General features: G+C 38.5%; 1 protein-coding gene across 1 annotated transcript in view; it reads right to left on the bottom strand.

Annotated features, from left to right (window-relative positions):
• The window catches only part of LOC132104818 (cartilage matrix protein-like), a 34,975-nt gene extending 9,677 nt beyond the window's left edge, over positions 1 to 25,298 (bottom strand). The window contains exons 1-8 of the mRNA XM_059510349.1: positions 25,118 to 25,298; positions 4,697 to 4,783; positions 2,763 to 2,831; positions 2,003 to 2,152; positions 1,801 to 1,920; positions 946 to 1,110; positions 704 to 862; positions 277 to 432 (exon numbers count right to left, since the gene is read on the bottom strand). Of these exons, the coding sequence (XP_059366332.1) occupies positions 277 to 432; positions 704 to 862; positions 946 to 1,110; positions 1,801 to 1,920; positions 2,003 to 2,152; positions 2,763 to 2,831; positions 4,697 to 4,783; positions 25,118 to 25,298 (1,087 nt within the window). The remainder of the gene's footprint in view (positions 1 to 276; positions 433 to 703; positions 863 to 945; positions 1,111 to 1,800; positions 1,921 to 2,002; positions 2,153 to 2,762; positions 2,832 to 4,696; positions 4,784 to 25,117) is intronic.
• Between the last annotated feature and the right edge of the window lie 253 nt (positions 25,299 to 25,551).

Below are 25,551 nucleotides of genomic sequence, written 5' to 3' on the forward strand. Positions count from 1 at the left end.
ATTGGTTTTTCAGGGACACAGGTAGTGTAAACCTCTTAAACCACGTTCGCGTTATAGTACTCATGTCATTATACACAGTTGTGTACTATAACATGCATTCAAGAAAGCACACACACACACACACACACACACACACACACACACAGTGAATATAATCCTACAGTTAACATTAAATAAAGCACAAGCACAGTGAAACTGCTGCTCTTCTCCTGTTGATCTAGCTGCATGTAAATGTAAATGTACTGTGTGTTGGAACTAAAGAAACCCCAGACGTACCAATGCATGTTTGTTCTGATCCAACAGCGAAGGCCTTGACAAACATTCCCAGAAAGCTCCTCACAGTTTTGAAGTTCAAACGGCTGATGCTCCATGACCCGTCCACCAGAATCACGATATCAGCGATGGCTGGAGTTTCACATGTGTGAATGTTCACTATGGACACAGATTTTTTTACTCAACAGTCTTTTTTCCATCCAATATCACATAATATGCACAAATATGGATTTATGGAAAACTGGCTACAGTTCCTATAGCAGGTTTGTTGAAGAAAATGTTAAAATTCTTTTTTTTGTCTTGTCAGAGGGAGAAAATGTCTATTCATTGCTACCCATAATTCATATTGAATACTGAAAACTTAACCTCCATCTCCTGAAGAAAACCTCCTGAGCCTGCTCATTAAATAACAGAGATCTCAGAAACACACCGCTGATCTCTCTGTTGATTTCAGAGATGCGCTCGCAGACGCTCCTGCTGAGTCCCTCCACGATGTCTAACATATAGCTGAACTCACGCAAGTAATACACATGTGTCTCCGGCGGGGAGGCGATGGCTCTCAGTTCATTCATATTGATATATCCCACTCCTGCAGATTCACACAGTCAGAAAACCATTATCTAAAGTATTAACAAGGCTGTATTTAGGTTACAGCTGGTTCTGTTCTGGTACCAATAGCAAACAGCTCAATCCCAGCATCTCTGAGTCTCTGAGCAGGAGAAAGAACATCGTCCTGTGATTCCCCATCCGTGATCAGAATCACAATCTTAGGAACGTCAGGTCTGGATCCAGATTCAGCTTTGAAACTGTTCTCCAGAATATGCGTCAGAGCCAGACCTGGAACACACAAACACACACACACACACACGTTTTAGTGAAAAGTGTGTTCATCCCATAGGTGTAATGGTTTTTATACTGTACAAACTGTATATTCTATGGCCCTACACCAACCCTACACCTAAGCCTAACCCTCACAGGAAACTTTGTGCATTTTTACTTTCTCAAAAAAACTCATTCTGTATGATTTATAAGTGTTTGAAAAATGGGGACATGGGTTATGTCCTCATAAGTCACCCTCTCCTTGTAATACCTGTGTCATACCCATGTCATTATACAGAGTTGTGTCCTGATATGACACAAAAACAAGAGCGCACAGATATTAGGTCTAAGCTTTGTGTTAGAGTGTGTATATGAGAATGAGTTTATTAGTAAACCTGTGTGTGTGTGCACTTGTTTTGGATGGTTTATAGGGACACAAATTTCTATAATGGTGAGTGTGGCAGTGGTATTACAATGTGAATGTGTGGTTTATGAGGAACACTGTCTATGTCCATGTAATTCAAAAGGCTAGAAAAACAAACTAAATGGAGATTTTTTTGAGAATGTTAAAATGCAGAAAGTTTTAGGTTTAGGTGTAGAATTGGTGTGGGCAATAGAATATACGGTTTGTACAGTATAGAAACTATTACGCCTATGGAGAGTCCCTGTAAACCACAAATACCAATGTGTGTGTGAGTGTGTGTGAACCTGTTTGTGTGCCTCCTCCTACTTGGAGTAGTTTCCTCACAGCGTCGATCACAGCCTCTTTAGTGCTGTGTGTGTTCAGATGCCACTCGATCTTTGGATCATTGCTGTACTGCACCAAACCTGAACACACACACAAACACTCACGGTGAATCTAAAGGGAATCTAACACTAAATACAGCACATGCACTGCAAAAAGACTTACCAACGCGTGTTTGGTTTGATCCAACCCTAAAGGACCTGAAAAAGCTATTAAGAAAGCTCTTCACAGTTCGGAAGTCGCCTGAGCTAATACTCCCCGATCTATCCACCAGCATCACGATATCAGCTGGAGCTTCACATGTGAAGTTGTCCACTAAAGAGAAACAGATTTATCTCATATCGTGGTGTTTCCATCCAGCATTTTTTTTAACTTGATATCCCAAAATTCAATGATGGAAACCCTTGCTGATTACATTCTATTTTAAACATTCAGTAATACTGCAAATCATCAGTTAATATAATGTGTAAACAACAAATGCATGCACAGCTATCCATGAATTTGACAAATGTCACAAATATATCTAACTATCCAAAGACAAATGTCTTTTAGCTTGTGTTTGCAAAACTCAGATCTAAATGAATGAATGAATTAGATGTTAAAGGTGCAGCAACATTACTATCAGCCATACAGGCTTTGACTGTTTGTTAAGTGATCAGAGCTGCAGACTGGCATCTGGTGGAACAACAGCTGCTTTGTGTGGATCAGAGATATTAGTGTGTTGGCTGAGCGAGGCTAAAATGGAGGAACAAATGTCTCAGTTTGAATAAATCAAACAGAAGACATCAGTGAATGCTTGTGTGTGTGGACAGAAAGACAAATCTGCTACTGTTCATGAATAACTATGCATGCATTTGATAATTTCATCATATAAAAATATAATTTTCTGTCTAGCCTGTTCGATTTATCAGACAGACAGTCTTACCTTTAGCATGTGTGATTAATACTGATATGAGAATCAGGATCAGCAGCACTCGAACCTGCATCCTCTCAGCTGATCAACACACAAATCAGTCACAACAATATAAATAAATGTACACACACTCCAGTCCATATACACGTTTACTTGCTATTTCATGCAGTATTGTTAAAATTTTATGCAATTGTGCTCTTTTTACAAAAACAAAAAAAAATAAAAACAATTTTTTTAATCAGGTTTCAGGCCCCACAACAGCACAGAAACTGCACTTGTTAAAATTACAAATGACTTGCTTCTTGCGTCAGATCAAGGCTGCATCTTAATGATAGTACTGCTTTCAACAATATAGATCATGACATACTCATTGATTGATTAAATAACTATACAGGTATTTAAGGGCAGGCTTTAAGATGGTTTAGATCCTACCTGTCCGATCGCTACCACTTTATTTATTTAGACAGGGACTCATCTCAATTATCACCAGTATTGTATGGAGAGTATGGTGTGCCCCAAGGATCTGTCTTAATCCCTCTGCTATTTTCAGCATGCATGTTGCCCTTTGGTAATTATTATTAGACAATATGGGATTAGTTTGGATTGTTATGCTGATGATACTAGGCTATTTCAACAAGAGCAGATGAAACTTCTAAATTATCTACGATAACAGAGTGTGTTAAAAATTTCAAAGTCTGGATGACCAATCATTTTCTCCCAATAATTTTGGGAAATCATATAAAGCAAACACTCTGAAGGTGTGAAGCAGTGCGACCCAATACATCTGTGTGTCAAAGCGGAACGGGATCAGTCTCCAGCACAGCGCCGCTCTTCTACAATGATTTATAAGATGAACAGCTCAAGTCGCTTGACCCATTCAGATGTGACACAGAATTGTTCCACAGTCGTGTGACATGAGAACATTAAAGGTTCTAGTGATGCTGGCTTGTGAACAGCCATGACAATGACATACTGTATAATGGAGAACACCAATAGACTTGTCAATTCAGCACCATAATAATTTAACAAAGTTATTAATACAAATATCCTATGTGTGCTGGCAGAAATGTATTTATTAAAAATGTGACGGTATTACATATTTGGAAATATTTACATTTTCTACGTTTTGTAGTTTCTTCATGATTAGTTTTTTTTTGTAAACTACAAATCTTATAGTTAATTATTACTTATTATTTATTTTAAAAGCCATACCACTATGGTATAGAGGACCATGGTTTTACATCTTGTGTTCATTTTCCTACTAATACTAGTCAATTACACTCTGGATTCTGAGCAAGAACGTCTTTCTTTTTAGATGTTTAGTTCTAATGAATTTTAATTGAAATACATGTTAATTCAATAAGGGCCAGATTAAAGATAAATATCAATGTCTTACTTATAAATTAGGTATTTATTATTTACAAATAATAAAGTTCTTAAGGGGAGATTCACCACAAAATGAAAATTTTCATCATTTTCTCAACACCATGTCATTCAAAACCTGTATGAATTTCTTTCTTCTGTGAAATATACTTTGAGAAGTTCATACAGTAGAAATCAAGGATAACATTCTACAAAATCTTCTTTTGTGTTCAACAGAAGAAAGTCGTTTGGAACGACATGAAGGTGAGGAGATGATGGCAGGATTTATTAGCAGTAAGTTTCCAGCAGTCTAGCTCAAAATCAATGCTTTTCTATGTGACAAAAAAGCATTATTAAGTTTGTTGCCTTCGTCGTGAATTCAGTAATATATATCATTATTAGTTTCTGTCCTGTTTTATTTATTCACCCTAGAACGGTACAATTTCTGCTATATGGACATCACTTTGACATAGTCATCACTGATTCATTTATTATTATTATTATTGCATATCATTATTATTATTATTATTATTATTATTATTATTATTATTATTAATAGTTAAAAAACACAATTTCATGCTCACCTGCAGTGAAAACCAAGCGGTCAGATGAGATGAGGTGAATAAACCCAGTGCAGTCAGAGTGAATGGAGACTGACTCAGAGAGAGATTCTGAGAAGAAGACCGGAACACAGATGAGATCCAGATCAATGATTAAAAATAAAACACTAACCCCTCATCAAAACTGAGCATTAACTGTACTTTACGCATTATTTGTGGATACATTTTCTACATTCCTTCTCTAAATGGAAAAAGCTAATTTTTTAATAATTTTGTCAATATTCACTCAAAAACTGAGATGCATGACCTCAAATCAATGTGGCTTATAATCAATCAAATCACAAAAGAAACAAAACCTGTACTAATCTTTTTTTTTAAATAAAATAAAAAGTAAAAAAAAAAGATTGAAACCAAGATTTTAAGATAATATAGAATGCTAAATTTACAAGGATTTTTGTAAAAGGTTAATCATTTTTGACCAGGAACACCAAGAGTAAAGCATTTTCAGCACAGGACAAGGGTTAAAGAAAGAAATGAGTGAAAGCGGTCATTTTATTGCTTTTTGTCACATTTCTTAATTTTTTACCCCAGTAAAAACCAAAAACACAATCTGAACGCAAGCCTTCCTCCTGTGGCAGGAAATGCTGGCCAGCACAGGAAGTGAGGTCGTGTCCGCATCAACATCAAAAGACTGACAGAGCTGCATTTTCTGGCAGAAAACTGGTCCGCAAAACACTTACACATTCAGGGGAAGTGAATGACTGAACTAACACACAAGAGAGAGTGATGTTTCTTACTGCACTCATCATCTTACTAGTGCTTTTACATGCTGCATTCAACTATGAACTACATCACTGCAACAATCAGACATTTAAAAGAGTGCAATATGGAAGTATGGAAATGTACTTTTCTGCTTAGCAATACTGAGATTGAATTATAGCAGAAATTACATTGAAAGATAAAATTGCCTGGAGAAAATCATACAATACAAATATTCAAGAGAAATATAAAAACAACATTTCCAAAACAAATCCAATAAAAATACTCAAAATAATTAAAGATATACATTTGCAAATATATACATGTACAGCTGCCCATAAATAAGCAAAATATACATCTATTCACACATGCATGTAAACATAAAAAGTTTTAAAACATACGAGTGCAACAGCAGAAATCACCCTAAGCATTCAGATTACATTTACATTACATTTAGTCATTTACCAGACGCTTTTATCCAAAGCGACTTACAAATGAGAACAATAGAAACAGTCATTCACTGAATAGTCTTAACAGCAAAAGGAATGGTAGTACTAGCATAACGTTTTGTCTTTGCTTTGAATTATGTCAAATCTTTGCTTCCTAAGAAGCCGACCAGTTTTTTCTACCCTGGTTGGTGGAAAAAGATCATGAAGAGGATGATCGTTCTGGGCCATCTCTTGTATTAATTTGATGGTGGCTTGCTCTCTCCATCCTTTAGTTTTAGTAAATCTCTCAATGATTGGTTGTGCTCTCTTTTGCATGCTTTCCAGCAAAGCTGCTTGCTTTTTTGTGCAACCAACTAACATCACATATGCATACTCCAGACAGGGTCTGATCAAGGAGCAATAAATACTGACTAAATCATCAGCAAAAGCTCTGTGTTTTGCAAAACTGTCAATAAGTGAAGATGCTGTGATGCCTACCTCATAAACTTTGCAGCTCGTGCTTATACCAATATCATCTGCATAAACTGACCAGTGTATCACCAAAAGTCACTTCCGGGTTTGACAAATGAAGTAAAAACAGATATGGTTGCACAACTCCACCTTGGCGAACTCCTGATGTCACAACTTTCCATACACTGCTTTTATCGTTTGCAACCACCCTTTATCATCTTCCTGTTGTGTAGCTAAACAACCAAGACAACAACTGTGGACAGAGGTTAAGAGCTGATAAATGCTGAAAAAACCTTGCATGGTTGACTCGATCAAATGCTTTTGACATATCAGCCAATAACACAGAGACCATAGTTGGTTGGTGAGAGTCTGTCTGCCTTAGCCATGTATGTATATTCTTAACCAAAGCATTCGTCGTGCTGTGTTTAGGCAGATAATCATACTGATTGCTGCATTCTTTCAGAACTGTTGGCATAAGTTTCTTCAAGATTTTTTTGACCAGTCCAAGAAGTTAAGGAAACAGGTTTCCAGTCAGATTTTTTATTTGGTCGGGCAAGTTTTGGGACTGGACTTACATCAGCTTCTCTCCATGCAGCTGGTAGAATGCCCTTGATATGAGGAATTGATCAGATGTGCTATAACTGGTGCATGATTCTTGAGAAGCTATCATCAGGGCCGCTTGCTTTCTGTGTTTCTAATCGTAGCAGAGCTTGTTTTAACTGTCCTATACTACACAATTCATTTGTTTTTGTTGGTTTGGCCAAAGGACAAATCACACAACTCTTATCATTAGTTCAAGCCTCAGCAAAAGAAAAACTGTTTAAGACCTCTGCTACATGATCTCCATTCAAGATATAAAGTTAAATCTCCATTCTGTTAATTTTAGATCATTCAAGGTCATTGTTAATGTAATCCCATCACTCTCTTGGCTATTTACTCTTCAGATCTTAGATTTTATTTGAGTAATATTTATTTTTTGCTTGACTGATCTGCCTTTGGACAAAATTCTTAGCCTTCTTCCACTTTTTAGTTTCCCATGTTTTGGTAAATTTAGTCTGCTGACTATTTTAAAGAATGTTTGATTTTTTTCAGTCATCCATGGTTTGTCATATGTTATAGCTTTCCTTTGCAGTGGCATGTATATTTGTAGAATATGTGGCAATGTCTCTATGACACAAGCAATTTCAACATCCTTTGCTCTCAACAAAAGGTCAAACTCATCTTTCTTATTAATGAGTGATCGAGGAGTTCATAACAGCAGATGTGGTAGATCACAGGCAGTTATATCCTTGGATATTTTTACTTCTATTAAATTATTTTTTTGGTCCTGTATTGTGTGTCCTAAGAAGCCTGTGTACAATAACAGTGTGAATCAGTCTTTGTCCACCTCTGACTCTTTGTCTTGTTTTTACCTCAAACACAAAATTTGGTTTTCCAGGAGCTTCCGCCTAGTTTGAGATGGCAAATATGAAATATTATAAAAAACACGTTTTACCCTTTCAAAAACAGCTCTTTTCAAAACACGCTGGTTTGTGGAAATCTCCTTTAATGCTAATGAGCTCTGCTGACCCCGCCCCTCTCTTCTGATCTGCACTGAGAGACTGTTTACTTTAGTCACATTCATAGTGAAACTTGCAAGTTAGCACATTATTAGGAAATGCGATTTGCAATGATTCATTAAAATACATTATACCCACTGCTGGAGGATGGATCATGAATGATTCATGTGAATATAAATGCATTTAAGTAGATCAAAGGCGCATTACCTTCAGATCCAAACATAAGTTAATCCTCAGCGATTTCAGTAGCTCAGATATCGGGAGTAAATGACTACTGCTATGTTCATTATTACATCCAACAACAAAACACCTCAATCACTTGTCTGCATCTCGGACTGATGACGCCCACTCAGGGCGTGTCTGAGGTAAGACACAAGTCCAGTCTGTGCTGAAACGCTGCTGTCAATCAAACAACCGTGGGAGGGGCCTCTGACCTTGTGACATCACACGTTCAGATGGCTCGATTTGAGAAAGGGGAAAACATTTAACGAGATTACAAAAAATACACTTGGTGGATTTTTATCATTATAGGGTGGTTGTGTACACACACTGCCAACAGACATTTCAGTTCAAACAACTTGTAAAAGTGGATGTAGCATTATATGAATGTTTTATTGCATTATTCAAGTGATTTAACATTTTTAGTTTTTCACTAACCAAGCATAACATTTTTTTTTCTCAAAAACACAATCATGTACATACATGCTGCTCACATATTATTATAGCCCAGTTTGTGCTGATTACAGTGAGATTAGACTTTAGCCATTTAGATATTTATAAGAAACTGAAAAAAGCAGAAATGTCAGGGCATGACAAAACTTCTCCAGGCCCCCAAAATACCCTTAGACTCCAGAGGGTTAAACATGTTCTGAGGGGAGAAAGGAAAATGATTGGTTTACAGATTCAACCAATGAAATTGAAGCAGAGGGGGAGTCAGGAAATTTGAACGTGTGGAAGGAAAACTTAAGACAGATACGTTACTGACGCTTCGTGGGAGGCATTTATTGCAAGGTAAGTTCATTTAGCATGTATTTTCATGAAAAAATTAACATCTCTAACATTTAATAAGATAATTAGCAAACAAAGATGCACGGAACAAATAATCATGGACTAAATATTATATAGCATGCATTTTCACTTGACTGATTCATCAGTTGATAACACAAAAGTTGGTAATGAGGTAACTGGAGTAAAACATGCTTTTCCTAACTTCCACGCTGTCTGCAAAACCGATATGAGCGAAAAAAGAACTCTCCTGGACATTACATCAGTCAGTTAGCTTTAGCATTAGCATTAGCTCTCAGGGCAGGAGTACTCAATATTGATATTACTGTTATTTTTAATGAACTGTGTGCTGCTCTCAGGGCAGGAGTAATCCATATTCATATTACTGTTATTTTACTAAACTATGTGCTGCTCTCAGGGTAGGAGTACTCAATATTCATATTACTGTTATTTTAGTCATGTGTGCGCTGCTCTCAGGGCAGGAGTACTAAATATTTATATTACTATTATTTTAATAATCTATGTGCTGCTTTCAGGGTAGGAGTACTCAATATTCATATTACTGTTATTTTAATAAACTATGTGCTGCCCTCAGGGCAGGAGTACTCAGTATTCATATTAACCCTCTGGGGACGGATTGGGCGGTACCGCCCAAAATGGCATACTTTAACAAATGTGTAGTTATCTCAAAAACTATTAATGCTAGAGAGATGCGGTTTTTTTGCCGTCTTCCTCAGATTCCACTGAAAACAGCGGTATCCAGTTTGTATATTAAACACGCTTCCCTTATTGCGCAATACCACTGCGTAAACAGGCCAATGAAAACTATTATGTTAGGCAGATTCAACACGCAACAACCAATGTAAAAACCGCTGGGAGGAATATTTTTCTAACCCAATCAGAGGAAGGTTACCATGATTTATTCTAGCCATTCAGAGGACTCTGTAGCTCTGCTGTAGCCTTGTAAAAGCTGGGCTGGACTATAGTAAAACGACCTCCAGCCAGGTGTAATCAATAACCGATCGGAGAATCAGCATGAGATGGAGAAAGCAGAAAGCGATCGGAGTGTTACAGAGAACGATCGGAGTATTAGCGAGCACAAAGAGATAAATTCGAGAGAGATATAGCATTATTACAGAATTGTTTTATCAAAATTGCAAGCAGTAAAAGATTTAGGGCAGAACAAGCTCTGGAACAATTACTGGAAAGTGACGAGGGGAAATCTGGAGCAGACAGCTTTTACACAGATGACGAAGTATTTTACCAGGATGGGGCAGATCCATTTGAGGACTGGTATGTAACTTCAAATAACCTCTTTATCATTATAATTTATTATATCATACATCTTGAGTATGTATATGTTTTGGATTTTTAGTCAGATAGCGATTGAGGCATGAAATATTTGTTTTAGTGTACCATACTACTCTTTCCCTGTAAACTCAGTTCAAGAGTGGTGTGCAATTTGTTTCAATAGACTGACTTACTCAACTAAGTAAACTGCTCAGGTCAAGAGAGGTGAAATGTGTTTTTAGTGTACAGTGGAGTTTCATAGGGTTACATGAGTTTATAGGAGTTATTTTTTCTACATTGAATTTTGACACAAAAAAAGCTTCCAGTTTGATTGTGTATTTGCTCTGATGCAGGATGCAGACAGGACAACTCGCCGCACACCCCTACCCATTGTCCCTTGGACCCAGCAAACCCTGCACACAAGCCTGCAGATGTCAGAAAGTACTGTGAGCACTGCAAGGCAAGCAAAGTGTACAACAAGACCTCCTGGCCTTGCTTTGCTCACTGGCATGCCTAGGACTGTTTGTAAAAAAAGTTAATTATTTAATTGTTCTTTACACATTTGATTAAACAATAACACATTTCTGTCAAGCAAAGAGTTTGAAAAAATTTTTTTTTCCAAAAACTGTTCTATATTGTGTGTTTTTCAGTAATAAATGACAAAAAAAAATCTAATTTTCGTTTTTGAAATTCTCTAGTTTATTGTACAACTTTTCACTCATACTTCCTTTATAAACACATTGCATGCATGCTTATGGTAGCTTAGGGTCTTCTGAATCCATCGATACCAAATACATGGTGGTCCATCATCATTACATATGGTTTATAAGCCGAAATGTAAAAATAGAGAAAACAGACCAATAAGGGCTTAGTCCCAAAAATAAAAAAAAACGCCTAGGACTGTTTGTAAATAAAGTTAATTATTGAATTGTTCTTTACACATTTGATTGAACATTAACCCATTTCTGTCAAGCAAAGGGTTTGAAAAATATATTTTTGGGTCAAAAACTTTTCACTTTTGTTGTGTGAGGTAGGATTTTCAGTAATAAATGACAAAAATCTTATTTTCGTTTTTGAAATTCTCTAGTTTATTGTACAATTTTTCACTCATACTTCCTTCATAAACATATTGCATGCATGCTTATGGTAGCTTAGGGTCTTCTGAATCCATCGATACCAAATACATGGTGGTCCATCATCATTACATATGGTTTATAAGCCGAAATGTAAAAATAGAGAAAACAGACCAAAAAGGGCTTAGTCCCAAAAATGAAAAAACGCCTAGGACTGTTTGTAAATAAAGTTAATTATTGAATTGTTCTTTACACATTTGATTGAACATTAACCCATTTCTGTCAAGCAAAGGGTTTGAAAAATATATTTTTGGGTCAAAAACTTTTCACTTTTGTTGTGTGAGGTAGGATTTTCAGTAATAAATGACAAAAATCTCATTTTTGTTTTGAAATTCTCTAGTTTATTGTACAATTTTTCACTCATACTTCCTTTATAAACATATTGCATGCATGCTTATGGTAGCTTAGGGTCTTCTGAATCCATCGATACCAAATACATGGTGGTCCATCATCATTACATATGGTTTATAAGCCGAAATGTAAAAATAGAGAAAACGGACCAAAAAGGGCTTAGTACCCTAAGGGTTAATAATATTTTTAGTGTATTATGTGCTGCTCTCAGGGTAGGAGTACTCAATATTCATTCTGTTATATTTACTGTTCTATAAGCTGCTCTCAGGGCAGGAGTACTCAATATTCATATTACTGTTATTTTATTAAACTATGTGCTGCTCTCTTGGCAGGAGTACTTAATAGTCAAGTCAAGTCAAGTCACCTTTATTTATATAGCGCTTTAAACAAAATACGTTGCGTCAAAGCAACTGAACAACATTCATTAGGAAAAAACAGTGTGTCAATAATGCAAAATGACAGTTAAAGGCAGTTCATCATTGAATTCATCTCTGTTCCGTTTAAATAGTGTCTGTGCATTTATTTGCAATCAAGTCAACGATATCGCTGTAGATGAAGTGCCCACAACTAAGCAAGCCAGAGGTGACAGCGGCAAGGAACCAAAACTCCATCTGTGACAGAATGGAGAAAAAACCTTGGGAGAAACCAGGCTCAGTTGGGGGGGCCAGTTCTCCTCTGACCAGACGAAACCAGCAGTTCAATTCCAGGCTGCAGCAAAGTCAGATTGTGCAGAAGAATCTTCTGTTTCCTGTGGTCTTGTCCTGGTGGACATCTGAGACAAGGTCTTTACAGGGGATCTGTATCTGTGGCCCTAGTTGTCCTGGTCTCTGCTGTCTTTCAGGGATGTAGAGGTCCTTTCTAGGTGCCGATCCACCATCTGGTCTGGATACGTACTGGGTCTGGGTGACTAGAGTGACCCTCTGATCTGGATACAGACTGGATCTGGTGGCTACGGTGACCTCGGAATAAGAGAAAAACAGACTAATATTAGCGTAGATGCCATTCTTCTAATGATGTAGCATTAAGTACATTGGGTGTTATGGGAAGTGTTCCCGGTTCCGGTTTACCTAATTAATGCAGCCTAAAAATCCTTTAACGGATTTGGGCATTAAAAGCTTATTAGTATGTTATGTGTAAGCCAGGTTAAAGAGATGGGTCTTTAATCTAGATTTAAATTGGAAGAGTGCGTCTGCCTCCCGAACAATGTTAGGTTGGTTATTCCAGAGTTTAGGCGCCAAATATGAAAAGGATCTGCCGCCCACAGTTAATTTTGATATTCTAGGTATTATCAAATTGCCTGAGATTTGAGAGCGTTGCGGACATGGAGGATTATAATGTAACAAGAGCTCATTCAAATACTGAGGTGCTAGACCATTCAGGGCTTTATAAGTAATAAGCAATATTTTAAAATCTATACGATATTTGATATAGAGCCAGTGCAGTGTTGACAGGACGGGGCTAATATAGTCATACTTCCTGGTTCTAGTAAGAACTCTTGCTGCTGCATTTTGGACTAGCTGTAGTTTGTTTACTAAGCATGCAGAACAACCACCCAATAAAGCATTACAATAATCTAAGGTTGAGGTCATAAGTGCATGGATTAACATTTCTGCATTCGACATTGAGAGCATAGGCCGTAATTTAGATATATTTTTGAGATGGAAAAATGCAGTTTTACAAATGCTAGAAACGTGGCTTTTTAAGGAAAGATTGCGATCAAGTAGCACACCTAGGTTACTAACTGATGGCGAAGAATTGACAGAGCAGCCATCAAGTCTTAGACAATGTTCTAGGTTATTACATGCAGAGATTTTAGGTCCTATAATTAACACCTCTGTTTTTCAGAATTTAGCAGTAAGAAATTACTCGTCATCCAGTTTTTTATATCGACTATGCATTCCATTAGTTTATCAAATTGGTGTGTTTCACCGGGCTGCGAAGAAATATAGAGCTGAGTATCATCAGCATAACAGTTAAACCAAACCAACCTGGTCTAAACCAACAACATGTATGTTAGACCCTATACCATCTAAGCTCCTAAAAGAGGTGCTTCCAGAAGTCATAGATCCTCTTCTGACTTTTATTAATTCCTCATTGTCATTAGGATATATCCCCAAAACCTTCAAACTGGCTGTTATTAAGCCTCTCATCAAAAAACCACAACTTGACCCCAAAGAACTAGTTAATTATAGACCAATCTCGAATCTCCCTTTTCTGTTCAAAATACTAGAAAAGGTGTTATCCACACAATTATATTCCTTCTTAGAGAAAAATGGTATATGTGAGGATTTCCAGTCAGGATTTAGACCGTATCATAGTACTGAGACTGCTCTACTTAGAGTTACAAATGATCTGCTCTTATCATCTGATCGTGGGTGTATCTCTCTATTAGTTTTATTGGATCTTAGTGCTGCGTTTGACACAATTGACCACAACATTCTTTTGCATAGACTTGAACACTTTGTTGGCATCAGTGGAAGTGCATTAGCATGGTTTAAATCATACTTATATGACCGCCATCAGTTTGTAGCAGTGAATGAAGATGTATCCTATCGATCACAAGTGCAGTATGGAGTACCTCAAGGCTCAGTACTAGGGCCGCTACTCTTCACGCTTTATATGTTACCCTTGGGAGATATCATCAGGAAACATGGTGTTAGCTTTCACTGTTATGCTGAAGATACTCAGCTCTATATTTCTTCACAGCCCGGTGAAACACACCAATATGAAAAACTAATGGATTGCATAGTCGATATAAAAAACTGGATGAAGAGTTATTTCTTACTGCTAAATTCTGAAAAAACACAGGTGTTAATTATAGGACCTAAAAACTCTGCTTATCATAACCTAGAACACTGTCTAAGACTTGATGGTTGCTCTGTCAATTCTTCGTCATCAGTTAGGAACCTAGGTGTGCTATTTGATCGCAATCTTTCCTTAGAAAGCCACGTTTCTAGCATTTGTAAAACTGCAGCAGCAAGAGTTCTTACTAGAACCAGACCATATTGGCCCGGTCCTGTCAACACTGCACTGGCTCCCTATCAAACATCGCATAGATTTTAAAATATTGCTTATTACTTATAAAGCCCTGAATGGTTTAGCACCTCAGTATTTGAATGAGCTCCTTTTACATTATAATCCTCTACGTCCGCTACGTTCTCAAAAAAAAAAAGCAATTTGATAATACCTAGAATATCAAAATCAACTGCAGGCGGCAGATCCTTTTCCTATTTGGCGCCCAAACTCTGGAATAACCTACCTAACATTGTTCGGGAGGCAGACACACTCTTGCAGTTTAAATCTAGATTAAAGACCTATCTCTTTAACCTGGCATACACATAACATACTAATATGCTTTTATTATCCAAATCCGTTAAAGGATTTTTAGGCTGCATTAATTAGGTAAACCGGAACCGGAAACACTTCCCATAACACCCTATGTACTTGCTACATCATTAGAAGAATGGCATCTACACTAATATTTGTCTGTTTCTCTCTTGTTCCGAGGTCACCGTGGCCACCAGATCCAGTCTGTGTCCAGATCAGAGGGTCACTGCAGTCACCCGGATCCAGTACGTATCCAGACCAGATGCTGGATCAGCACCTAGAAAGGACCTCTACATCCCTGAAAGACAGTGTAGACCAGGACAACTAGAGCCCCAGATACAGATCCCCTGTAGAGACCTTGTCTCAGAGGAGCACCAGGACAAGACCACAGGAAACAGATGATTCTTCTGCACAATCTGACTTTGCTGCAGCCTGGAATTGAACTACTGGTTTCGTCTGGTCAGAGGAGAACTGGCCCCCCAACTGAGCCTGGTTTCTCCCAAGGTTTTTTTTCTCCATTCTGTCACCGATGGAGTTTCGGTTCCTTGCCGCTGTCGCCTCTGGCTTGCTTAGTTGGGGACACTTCATCTACAGCGATATCGTTGACTTGATTGCAAATAAATGCACAGACAATATTTAACTGAACAGAGATGACATAACTGAATCCAATGATGAACTGCCTTTAACTATCATTTTTGCATTATTGACAGTGTTTTCCTAATGAATGTTGTTCAGTTGCTTTGACGCAATGTATTTTGTTTAAAGCGCTATATAAATAAAGGTGACATTGACATTATCAACATGGATATTAAAATCACCAACTATTAAAACTTTATCTGCAGCCAGAACTAACTCAGATGTAAAATCACCAAACTCTTTAATAAATTCTGTATGGTGCCCTGGTGGCCTGTATACAGTAGCCAGTACAAACATCGCAGGGGATTTACGATTAGGAATATTTCAGGATATTTCAGATATGCTCACTGAATATGAACCTAACAGACCACTCAGATCAGTAGTATCGAGTCACTTAGAAATACCAAGGGTTCACACAAAACTAGGGGAGTCCGCCCTTAGTTACTATGCCGCCCTCAGTTGGAATCAACTTCCAGAAGAGATCAGATGTGCTAAAACACAAGTAACATTTAAATCTAGACTAAAAACTCATCTGTTTAGCTGTGCATTTATTGAATGAGCACTGTGCACTGTCCGAACTGATTGCGCTGTATTTTACGTATTCACTGTATTTTATGTCAAATGATTTTCTATTTTTAACAGGTTTAAATTCATTTTAAATAAGTCAATTTTTAAATCACTTTCAAAGTTTTAAAATTGCTTGTTTTATTTTTGTTATTACTTTTCTTCATGATTATTTTACTTTCTTTTATGTAAAGCACTTTGAATTACCATTGTGTACGAAATATGCTATATAAATAAACTTGCCTCGCCTTTATTATTATTAGTGTTGTATTTTGTAGCGGATCTTGCCCAACAGCACAAATTAACCACCAACACCAGACTCTTTGGGGGACCACGTTTGCAGTTTATTAAAGACAGGACAGGAATTAAGCATCAACACACTCTCAGTTCTACCAGAAAGACTCGGGAGATAAAATGATGTACGAAGCATACATTTATTGACAACTCAGCAAGCATAATTATACATTTCTTTGGTGGAAGACCCCGTCCATGGTTTGTAATCCGAGGGTAGCGGACCTGCATTTCCTGCCTGAAGACGAAGGCAGGGACGCAGCCGACCCCCCTGGAAGGTAAGGACAGGACCATCCTGGTGGTGGCGGGGAGGGTGGAGGTTGTTATCACATCGGCATCTGCGAACTCAAACATGTGTAAGTACGATCTTTTATACCGAAGTATAAAGACGTGATTGGATAATGATGAAGGTAATAAGTGACGAAGTAATTGAGTCTTCCTGGCAGAACTTAGGCTAAAGCTTTCATTTCTACCAGAAAGACTCGGGAGATAAAATGATGTACGAAGCATAGATTTATTGACAACTCAGCAAGCATAATTATACATTTCTTTGGTGGAAGACCCCGTCCATTGTTCGTAATCCGAGGGTAGCGGACCTGCAATTCCTGTCTGAAGACGAAGGCAGGGGCACAGCCGACCCCCAAAAATAGGTGGATTATGAAACCACCAGACGGGGCCAGCCTTCCCCCCAAAATAAGTAGATGAAAGTATACACACCAGTTGTGAATCCTAAGGTTCCTGGAAAATATAAAGAGAGAGTTAGCATGATCAGTATGATAAACATTAGATTAAACCTCATATGCCTGTGTTTAAATGATTTTTTTTTTTCAGACAGAAATAGCCGCGATAGGCCAGACATAGACAGGCCTCGATAGACCATACAGAAAAAGCCACGATAGGTCAGACATAGACAGGGCTCGATAGACCATACAGAAATAGCCACCATACAGACCATACAGAAATAGCCACGATAGGCCAAACATAGACAGGCCTTGATAGACCGTACAGAAATAGCCATGATAGGCCAGACATAGACAGGCCTCGATAGACCATACAGAAATAGCCACGATAGGCCAGACATAGACAGGGCTCGATAGACCATACAGAAATAACCACGATAGGCCAGACATATACAGGCCTCGATAGACCATACAGAAATAGCCACGATAGGCCAGACATATACAGGCCTCGATAGACCATACAGAAATAGCCACCATACAGACCATACAGAAATAGCCACGATAGGCCAAACATAGACAGGCCTTGATAGACCGTACAGAAATAGCCATGATAGGCCAGACATAGACAGGCCTCGATAGACCATACAGAAATAGCCACGATAGGCCACACATAGACAGGCCTCGATAGACTGTACAGAAATAGCCACGATAGGCCAGACATAGACAGGCCTCGATAGACCATACAGAAATAGCCACGATAGGCCTAACATAGACAGGCCTCGATAGACCGTACAGAAATAGCCATGATAGGCCAGACATAGACAGGCCTCGATAGACCATACAGAAATAGCCACGATAGGCCAAACATAGACAGGCCTCGATAGACCGTACAGAAATAGCCACGATAGGCCACACATAGGGAAGTCGTGGCCTAATGGTTAGAGAGTCGGACTCCCAATCGAAAGGTTGTGAGTTCGAGTCCCGGGCTGGCAGGAATTGTGGGTGGGGGGAGTGCATGTACAGTTCTCTCTCCACCTTCAATACCACGACTTAGGTGCCCTTGAGCAAGGCATCGAACCCCCAACTGCTCCCCGGGCGCCGCAGCATAAATGGCTGCCCACTGCTCCGGGTGTGTGCTCACAGTGTGTGTTCACTGCTCTGTGTGTGTGCACTTCGGATGGGTTAAATGCAGAGCACAAATTCTGAGTATGGTCACCGTACTTGGCTGAATGTCACTTCACTTTCACTTTTTTCACTTTTTCATAGACAGGCCTCGATAGACCATACAGAAATAGCCACGATAGGCCAGACATATACAGGCCTCGATAGACCATACAGAAATAGCCACGATAGGCCAGACATATACAGGCCTCGATAGACCATACAGAAATAGCCACGATAGGCCAGACATATAGTTAGATATAGTTTTTTTTGTTTTTTTTTTTAAATATAAACCGCCAGTAACACCACCACCAGTAATTGCATGAATTTACCTGATTGGTTACTGGAGAGCTTGCTGAGCTTCGAGAATGGTTTTTGAATCAGGTCTGAAGTAGCTGCCCAATTCTGAATAGAGAGAGGGAGATAGACTGCAGCTTTTGAGAAGAGTGGTTAAGTGAGTTCTAAAACAGGCCTTGGAAAGGGGTGCTCCGTTAGGCAAAATAAAGAGCAGTGTGTTTTTAGAAGTTCTAGGCCGGATTTTAAGGAATTTCACCATGGCTGAGAAGAGACAGAAATTATTATTGATTTTTGAAATTGTTAAGGTAACACCAGAACCTTGCGCATCGGTTTTTGAGTGCTTAAGGAAGAGTGTGAAGAATTTAGGTCTGAATCGTAGATCTGAAAAGGAAATGCTGCGAGCAGGATCAAATTGATTAGTTTCTGAAGTGAATTCCCCTGGACGCATAAACCCGTAGAAGGCAGATAAAAACACTGCCTCGAGAAGAATATTGAGGTACTTAGAAAGAAGGCCATAGCGGACGGAAGTAATAATAAATAAAAATAAAGTACGGAAGTAATTAATTTTTGCAACATAGGCAGGGTAATAGGCAGACGTTTGTCTTTAATTTTGTTGGAAGATTTAGCTAACCCCTTAAGTAGTAATCGAACGGAATATTCAGAAAAAAGGCTTTGAAAATTAGGATTATAAAATTTAGCGTAGAATTGGATGCCGGCGAGGAGTCTGCGAATACAAGAAATTTTAAGATCGCGATTTTTAAAATTAAAGACGAGAAAGGAGCAAACGGTCGAAATTAGAATAGGAAAAACAGAAATTTGGAAGGAAAAACAAAACATTAGAAAAGCGGACCATGCAGACGTGTTGGCTTTGAGTGTAGAGGGAGCGACGCCTTTAGAAATGTAATTTCTAGCTGACGTAAGCAGGTCGTTTAGTTAAGTATTATGTCTGCTAACGGAGGGCAGATTGAAGGATCCGGGTTGGCTGAGGGGCACAGCTGTCTGAAGGTCTGAAATCGAAATTGAGAGAGCACATCAGCAATAACATTGGAGTGACCGGGTATGTGTTCAGCTTTGATAATAAAATTGAAAACAACGGATTGCCAAATTAACCGTCTCAGAAAAGGCATGATCATATGGCAAGAAGATCTACCTTTATTAATGATGACGACTGTGGCGTTGTTATCGCAGAGCATCAAGATACGTTTATGTGACCATTCTGGGCCCCAGATGACGCTGGCGACGGGCTATAGGATATATCTTGTAAAGCGCGGATGAAACGGAGTCGGAAGCGGTTTTGGGGAAGTCGTTAGGCCATTTTTCAGCAAACCATTGCCCTTGGAAGAACCCCCTGAAACCGATTGAAGGGGCCGCGTTAGTTAATAATTGGAGTTGGAGCGATGATTCAAAATCGTCGTTGTAGAAAAAAGAAATACCGTTCCACTCGTTAAGCAGTCTTTTCCAGAATTCAATGTCAGATAAACAGCCTTCGTCTAGTTGGATCTGATCGCGTAGTTTTTTCACGGAATGTGCCAGAGTTAACAATCGTGAAATGAAAGCCCTGCCTCGAGGAATGATTCTCATACCAAAATTTAGGTGTCCAAGTAGCGAAAGCAAATCACGCTTTGATATGGAATGTAGGGAGGGGAATGATTCCAGAAAAAAACTGATTCTTGTGAGTTTTTCAGGGGGAAGAGAAGCTTGCTTTAGCACTGAATCTAGGGAAATCCCCAGAAATTCTAATGAAGTAGAGCAGGGGTAGCCAACCCTGCTCCTGGCGATCGACTGTCCTGCAAAGTTCAGCTCCAACCCTAATCAAACACACCTGAAGCAACTAATTAAGGTCTTCAGGCTCACTTAAAAATTAAAGGCAGGAGTGTTTGATTAGGGTTGAAGTTAAACTTTGCAGGACAGTCGATTGCCAGAAGCAGGGTTGGTTACCCCTGAAGTAGAGGGTCCCAAAGTTTTTCTCAGCGGAAAGGGGGATGCCGACGTCGCTAAAAATATTTTTTAGAATGTCCAAGACTGCAGATTGAGAAGACGGATAATCGATCAACAGAAAATCGTTGAGCAAATGTAAAACAAAAGGGAGCTTGCAGACGTTCAGCAAAATCCAGCACATCGCTTCATAGAGGCTATTAAAAATGTGAGGGCTACTTCTACACCCAAAAGTAAGCCTAACAGCAAAATAGAATTTAGGATTCCATTTAACACCAAAAAGTGGCCAGTCAGAGGGATGGATTGGCATAGTTTTAAAAGCATCGGTGATATCAGCTTTAGCTAATCAAGCACCTTGACCGGCTACCTTGATTAAATGAATGGCATTGTCGACCGAGGCGTAATGTAAAGAGAAAGGTGCTAAAGGTATGCATTCGTTCACACTCACTGTGTAAGCAGAATGAGGGGAAGACATATCAAAAAATAAGACTTTTTTTACCAGAGTATTTCCGTGTTGTGACACTGATGGAGTTAAAGCGAAAAGGCTAAAAGGAGGGGAATCAAAATGACCAATGACATAACCTTTATTTACCTCTTTCTCTAGCAGATTAGAAACCACATCTGGTTCAGTAATAGCTGATTGCAGATTTTTAGCTATGAAAGAGGTGGTGAGATTGGAAAGGATGCCCACCCGAAACCCTTGAGACAGACCGGTGGTTAGAAAAATCGACAAAAGTTGGATCGGGATGAGAAGAGAGGTAGCTAGAAAGATTAGAAACATTAATGGGAGTAGAAGGGTGGCTTTTCAGAATTTTCTCCGAATTGGGGCTTTTCCTCGGATTGGAGGTTTGTATCGGCGTGGACAGACCGATTTCGGGTGCGGATCCTTGCAGAAACTGCAAATGTGTTTATATTTACATTGAGAGAAGGAACAGACAGATTCATTAAAGTTATTGCAAATAAAAGCACCTTTGTGTTCTGTGATATACACTGTTAAAAATCGCTGTAAAAAAACGGCCAAATTTCGACAGTAACATACTGTTTTTCATTAAAACAGTGCATTCTGGGTAATATTCATCATTTTCGAGAAGGTACACTGTTAAAAACCGCTGTTAAAAAACGGCCAAATTAGGACAGTAACATACTGTTTTTTATTAAAACAGTGCATTCTGAGTAATATTCATCATTTTTGAGAAGGTAGCCTGCTGCTATATATCGTAAATTAACAACGTTCAAAGTTGACACTCGGCGGCTGTGTTTCAAATCACACCCTACACCCTCATTCACTATTCCCTACATGAGTTTACTAATATAGTCCACCTGACAGAGACAATGAAAACTAATGAGTGAATTCAGACACTGATGAACAGCTTCTGTTAACGAGTAGAATCACTGAAGAAAAGAGAAACAAGACAAACACATGAACTACAACTGACTTCAGCCACAGCCTTAGATGAAATCAACTGAAGATATAAACAATCAACAAACAGCTTTACCAACTTCACTCATTACTAACCAGACTGACTTTATTTCTATCAGATCAGAGATCAGAGATCAAAAGATCTTATTGAGAATTACAGAGATTTAGATGATGATGTTTTACTGTTTCATTTGACGTTACCATTGTGGAGATCAGTGTTTGCTTTAGTTGTGCTCCTGACCCTTGACTTTTGAACTTTAAGTTTTGTTGACTGCTCTATTTGTGTATTCATGACACATCTATTATAGTAATATTTGTGAGACAGTCAAGTGATTATGATTGTTTTTGACAGCCATGATCTACTAAACTGACTTAAGTTGTTATTAGAATCATTTTAGATATATGAGTGTATTACACAATTATTGTTCTTTAATTTCATAAGATCGAACAGTAATGTGATAACCAGAACAGAGCGATATAAGAACAGGTTGGTTTTGAAATATTTTTAGCTTCAGTGTCAGCAACACTCAAAGAGAGACATCAACAATCAGCATATGAATCTCAACAATGGTGACTATCAAAAGGTTCATGATGCAATGCATGCTGGGTACCAGCACAGGATAAAACTCATCCATGACTCCCATCATGCATTGCGGCATGAATAAATTATGCCCCTGAACTGTTCAATTATTTTCTTGAATTCTTATGTGCTTATATTTTTGCTTTTGTCTTCAGTTTTAGAAGCATGTTTTGTGATGTTCAGAACTTAACTGTTTATTTATTTTGTGGATTGTCACCATTGTAGTGATTCATACGCTGATTCTTGATCTGTCTGTCTAAAAAAAAAATAATAATAAATAAATAAATTATATTTTTTTAAATGAGTGATATTTTCTTAAGTCTATCATAACTTATGACTCAGCAGTGTTCTCAGAAAAAAGAGAATGTTTGTTCTCAACAACAGTTTGCAGCTGACTTTTTTTGCTATAACAAGTTCCAAAGACACATTGTTACAGCATGTAAAAAACAAAACAAAACAAAAAAAACTTAGTGTTGAAAAGTCACTGTTCAAGTGCTCAACTAAAGTAAACACTGATCTCCATCATGGTAGTGAAAAAACACCTAAACCTCTTTAACTCTCAATAAGATCTTCTGTAGACATCTGACTGAAATAAAGTCAGTCTGGTTAGTAATGTGAATCTGTTGAATATGTTTTAGGAGTTGTTTAAACAGATCTTGAGAGATTTAATGAATTCTTTTATTACAGTTGATTTCATCTAAGGCTGTGGCTGAAGTCAGTTGTAGATCTTGTTTCTCTTTCCTTCAGTGATTCTGTTTGTTAATAGCAGGTGCTCATCACTAATGCTCAATCATCAATTAATCACAGAATTATCTCATTAACTTCACTGATTCAGTTTTAATCTAACACTGTGTAGTGTGCACACATTATAAGTGTTCATTCAAAACTGAGGATTTTGTTGTGGGGTTTAAAGGGTTAAAGATTTAAGATGAAGAAAAAACAGCATGAAACATTATTTAACACTAATAAACTGTAATTAATTTGCAGGAAACGAAAGGTAGAAAAACAGTTATTTACTGGCACCCCTGCTGCCACCCCTGCTGCCAGTAAATAACTGTTTTTCTACAGTTTGTTGCTGTTAATTAATGGTTGCTAGCAAAAAAGTGTTTTTCTACAGTTTGTTGCCGTTAAGTCAAGGAAAAAACAGTAATATAATGTAAAACGTAAAAGTCAGATTTACCAAATGAAAAAAAGTTAATTTGACTAAAATATTTGTGAACATCCATAGAAAAAAAGTCATGCAAAGTCATACACTGAAGATGAGAGTAAATACTGAACTCAACTGTATTAATGTGTGTTTGCACAAGAGAGATCTGTTAGTTTAATGTAGTTTTGTGGTTCACTGTTGTGCTGGAGAGTAGAGCCTGTGCTTCAGTCAATGATGAGACACAAACACTGATCTTTTGCTGCTTTATATAACGACAGTAAATGTGGAGCCACTGATGACGTGGTGATCTCTGTGTTAAGTATTTCAGCACATACATGTGTGCTATAGCTGACAAAGAGCTGCAGTGATTTGAGTAAAAGTCATGCATTAAATTACTTTACTACAACACATTAAGTGTTTGCATTTTTATATTAAGAAATATTTCTTCTCAGTGGACTCAAATGAAATAAGTTCATAGTACTAACATCGTAGGAATGCTAGTTTTAAAAACTCGAACTGTTTGAAGCAGTGGGAGTGGAGTTAATTTCCATGGTAGAATTTTCAGTGAAATACTATAAGAAAAAAAAGAACGGTAAATTAATGGTTAAGAGCTGTAAATTAACAGTACTTTACTGGCACCCCTGCTGCCAGAAAATTACTGTTATTTAACGGCACAATTTTTTACAGTGTAGTGTTTCTTGCTGTCATGTGGAAGCCTTACGTTATCAGCACTTTGGACAGCGTGCGGCTCTTGGCTGGCAAAAGCTTTGGGGCAGAAAGACACCGAGTGTCCGTGAGCGCTACAGATGTTACAAGCCAGCATTTTGGCACCGCCGAAATGGCGAATGAGCAGTTCAGTGTCCGTCACAGACCAGTCAAGTCTGGAGTTAAACAGCGAAATAAAGGAAGTGGATTTAGCGGAGAATGATTTATGATATTCGTAGAATAATGTGCCCCCGTTAATTGAAGTCAGCCATCATGGCTAAATACAAATCCAATTCTTCCCCTCGAGCTGGGAAAACCTGACACGAAACGCCTACCGAATAGCTGGCCAGGGGTTGCTGTTGAAAGGTTAAATAATGGAGTTTCGGTTGGAGCGGAGACATCTTGAAATGGAGTCTGAGCGAGTTGGAGAAAAGTTGGCGGGGCTGAAGAAGCAGAAGCGACGCTCGGGGGATCGATAATCAACTGGCAGGAGGACGAAATTGAGGAGTTACGGCGAAGTTGCGAACAGGTGCCCGAGCATGCAGCATGGTTCTTTTGGCTGGAGGTGGTGACGATGACTTCGCTGTTCTTTTTCTGCCGGCTTGTTTTGAGTGGCCGGGCACTGAAGGAGTCGCGAGATTAGAGACGGACTCAGGTGGATTACCCAGGGTATTTTGGGCGAGAAGAAGATCCTCTCTGGACAGACCTTGGCTGACGGGAATGTCGGCTGATTCCAGAGTACTGTACACGTCCTCCGTAGACCACGTAGCCCATGGCGAGTCACTGCGTTGGAGGCGCATGCTACGCCGAGTTGGAAGAGGAGAGGGCAGGACAAACTCGTCATCGGAGTCTGAGTAGTCGCAGACGATTGGGGTATCGTTGGACATGGTGGTTTAGTAGTAAATGCGAGCAATTGTTATCACGTCGGCATCTGCCTGTTATCACGTCGGCATCTGCGAACTCAAACATGTGTAAGTACTATCTTTTATACCGAAGTATAATGACGTGATTGGATAATGATGAAGGTAATAAGTGACGAAGTAATTGAGTCTTCCTGGCAGAACTTAGGCTAAAGCTTTCATTTCTGTGGTCTCTGTCTCGCTCAAATCAAAAGCTGTTCTCACAACATTTACTAATAAA

Source organism: Carassius carassius, chromosome 25 (assembly GCF_963082965.1).
Source record: "Carassius carassius chromosome 25, fCarCar2.1, whole genome shotgun sequence".
Taxonomy (NCBI): domain Eukaryota; kingdom Metazoa; phylum Chordata; class Actinopteri; order Cypriniformes; family Cyprinidae; genus Carassius; species Carassius carassius.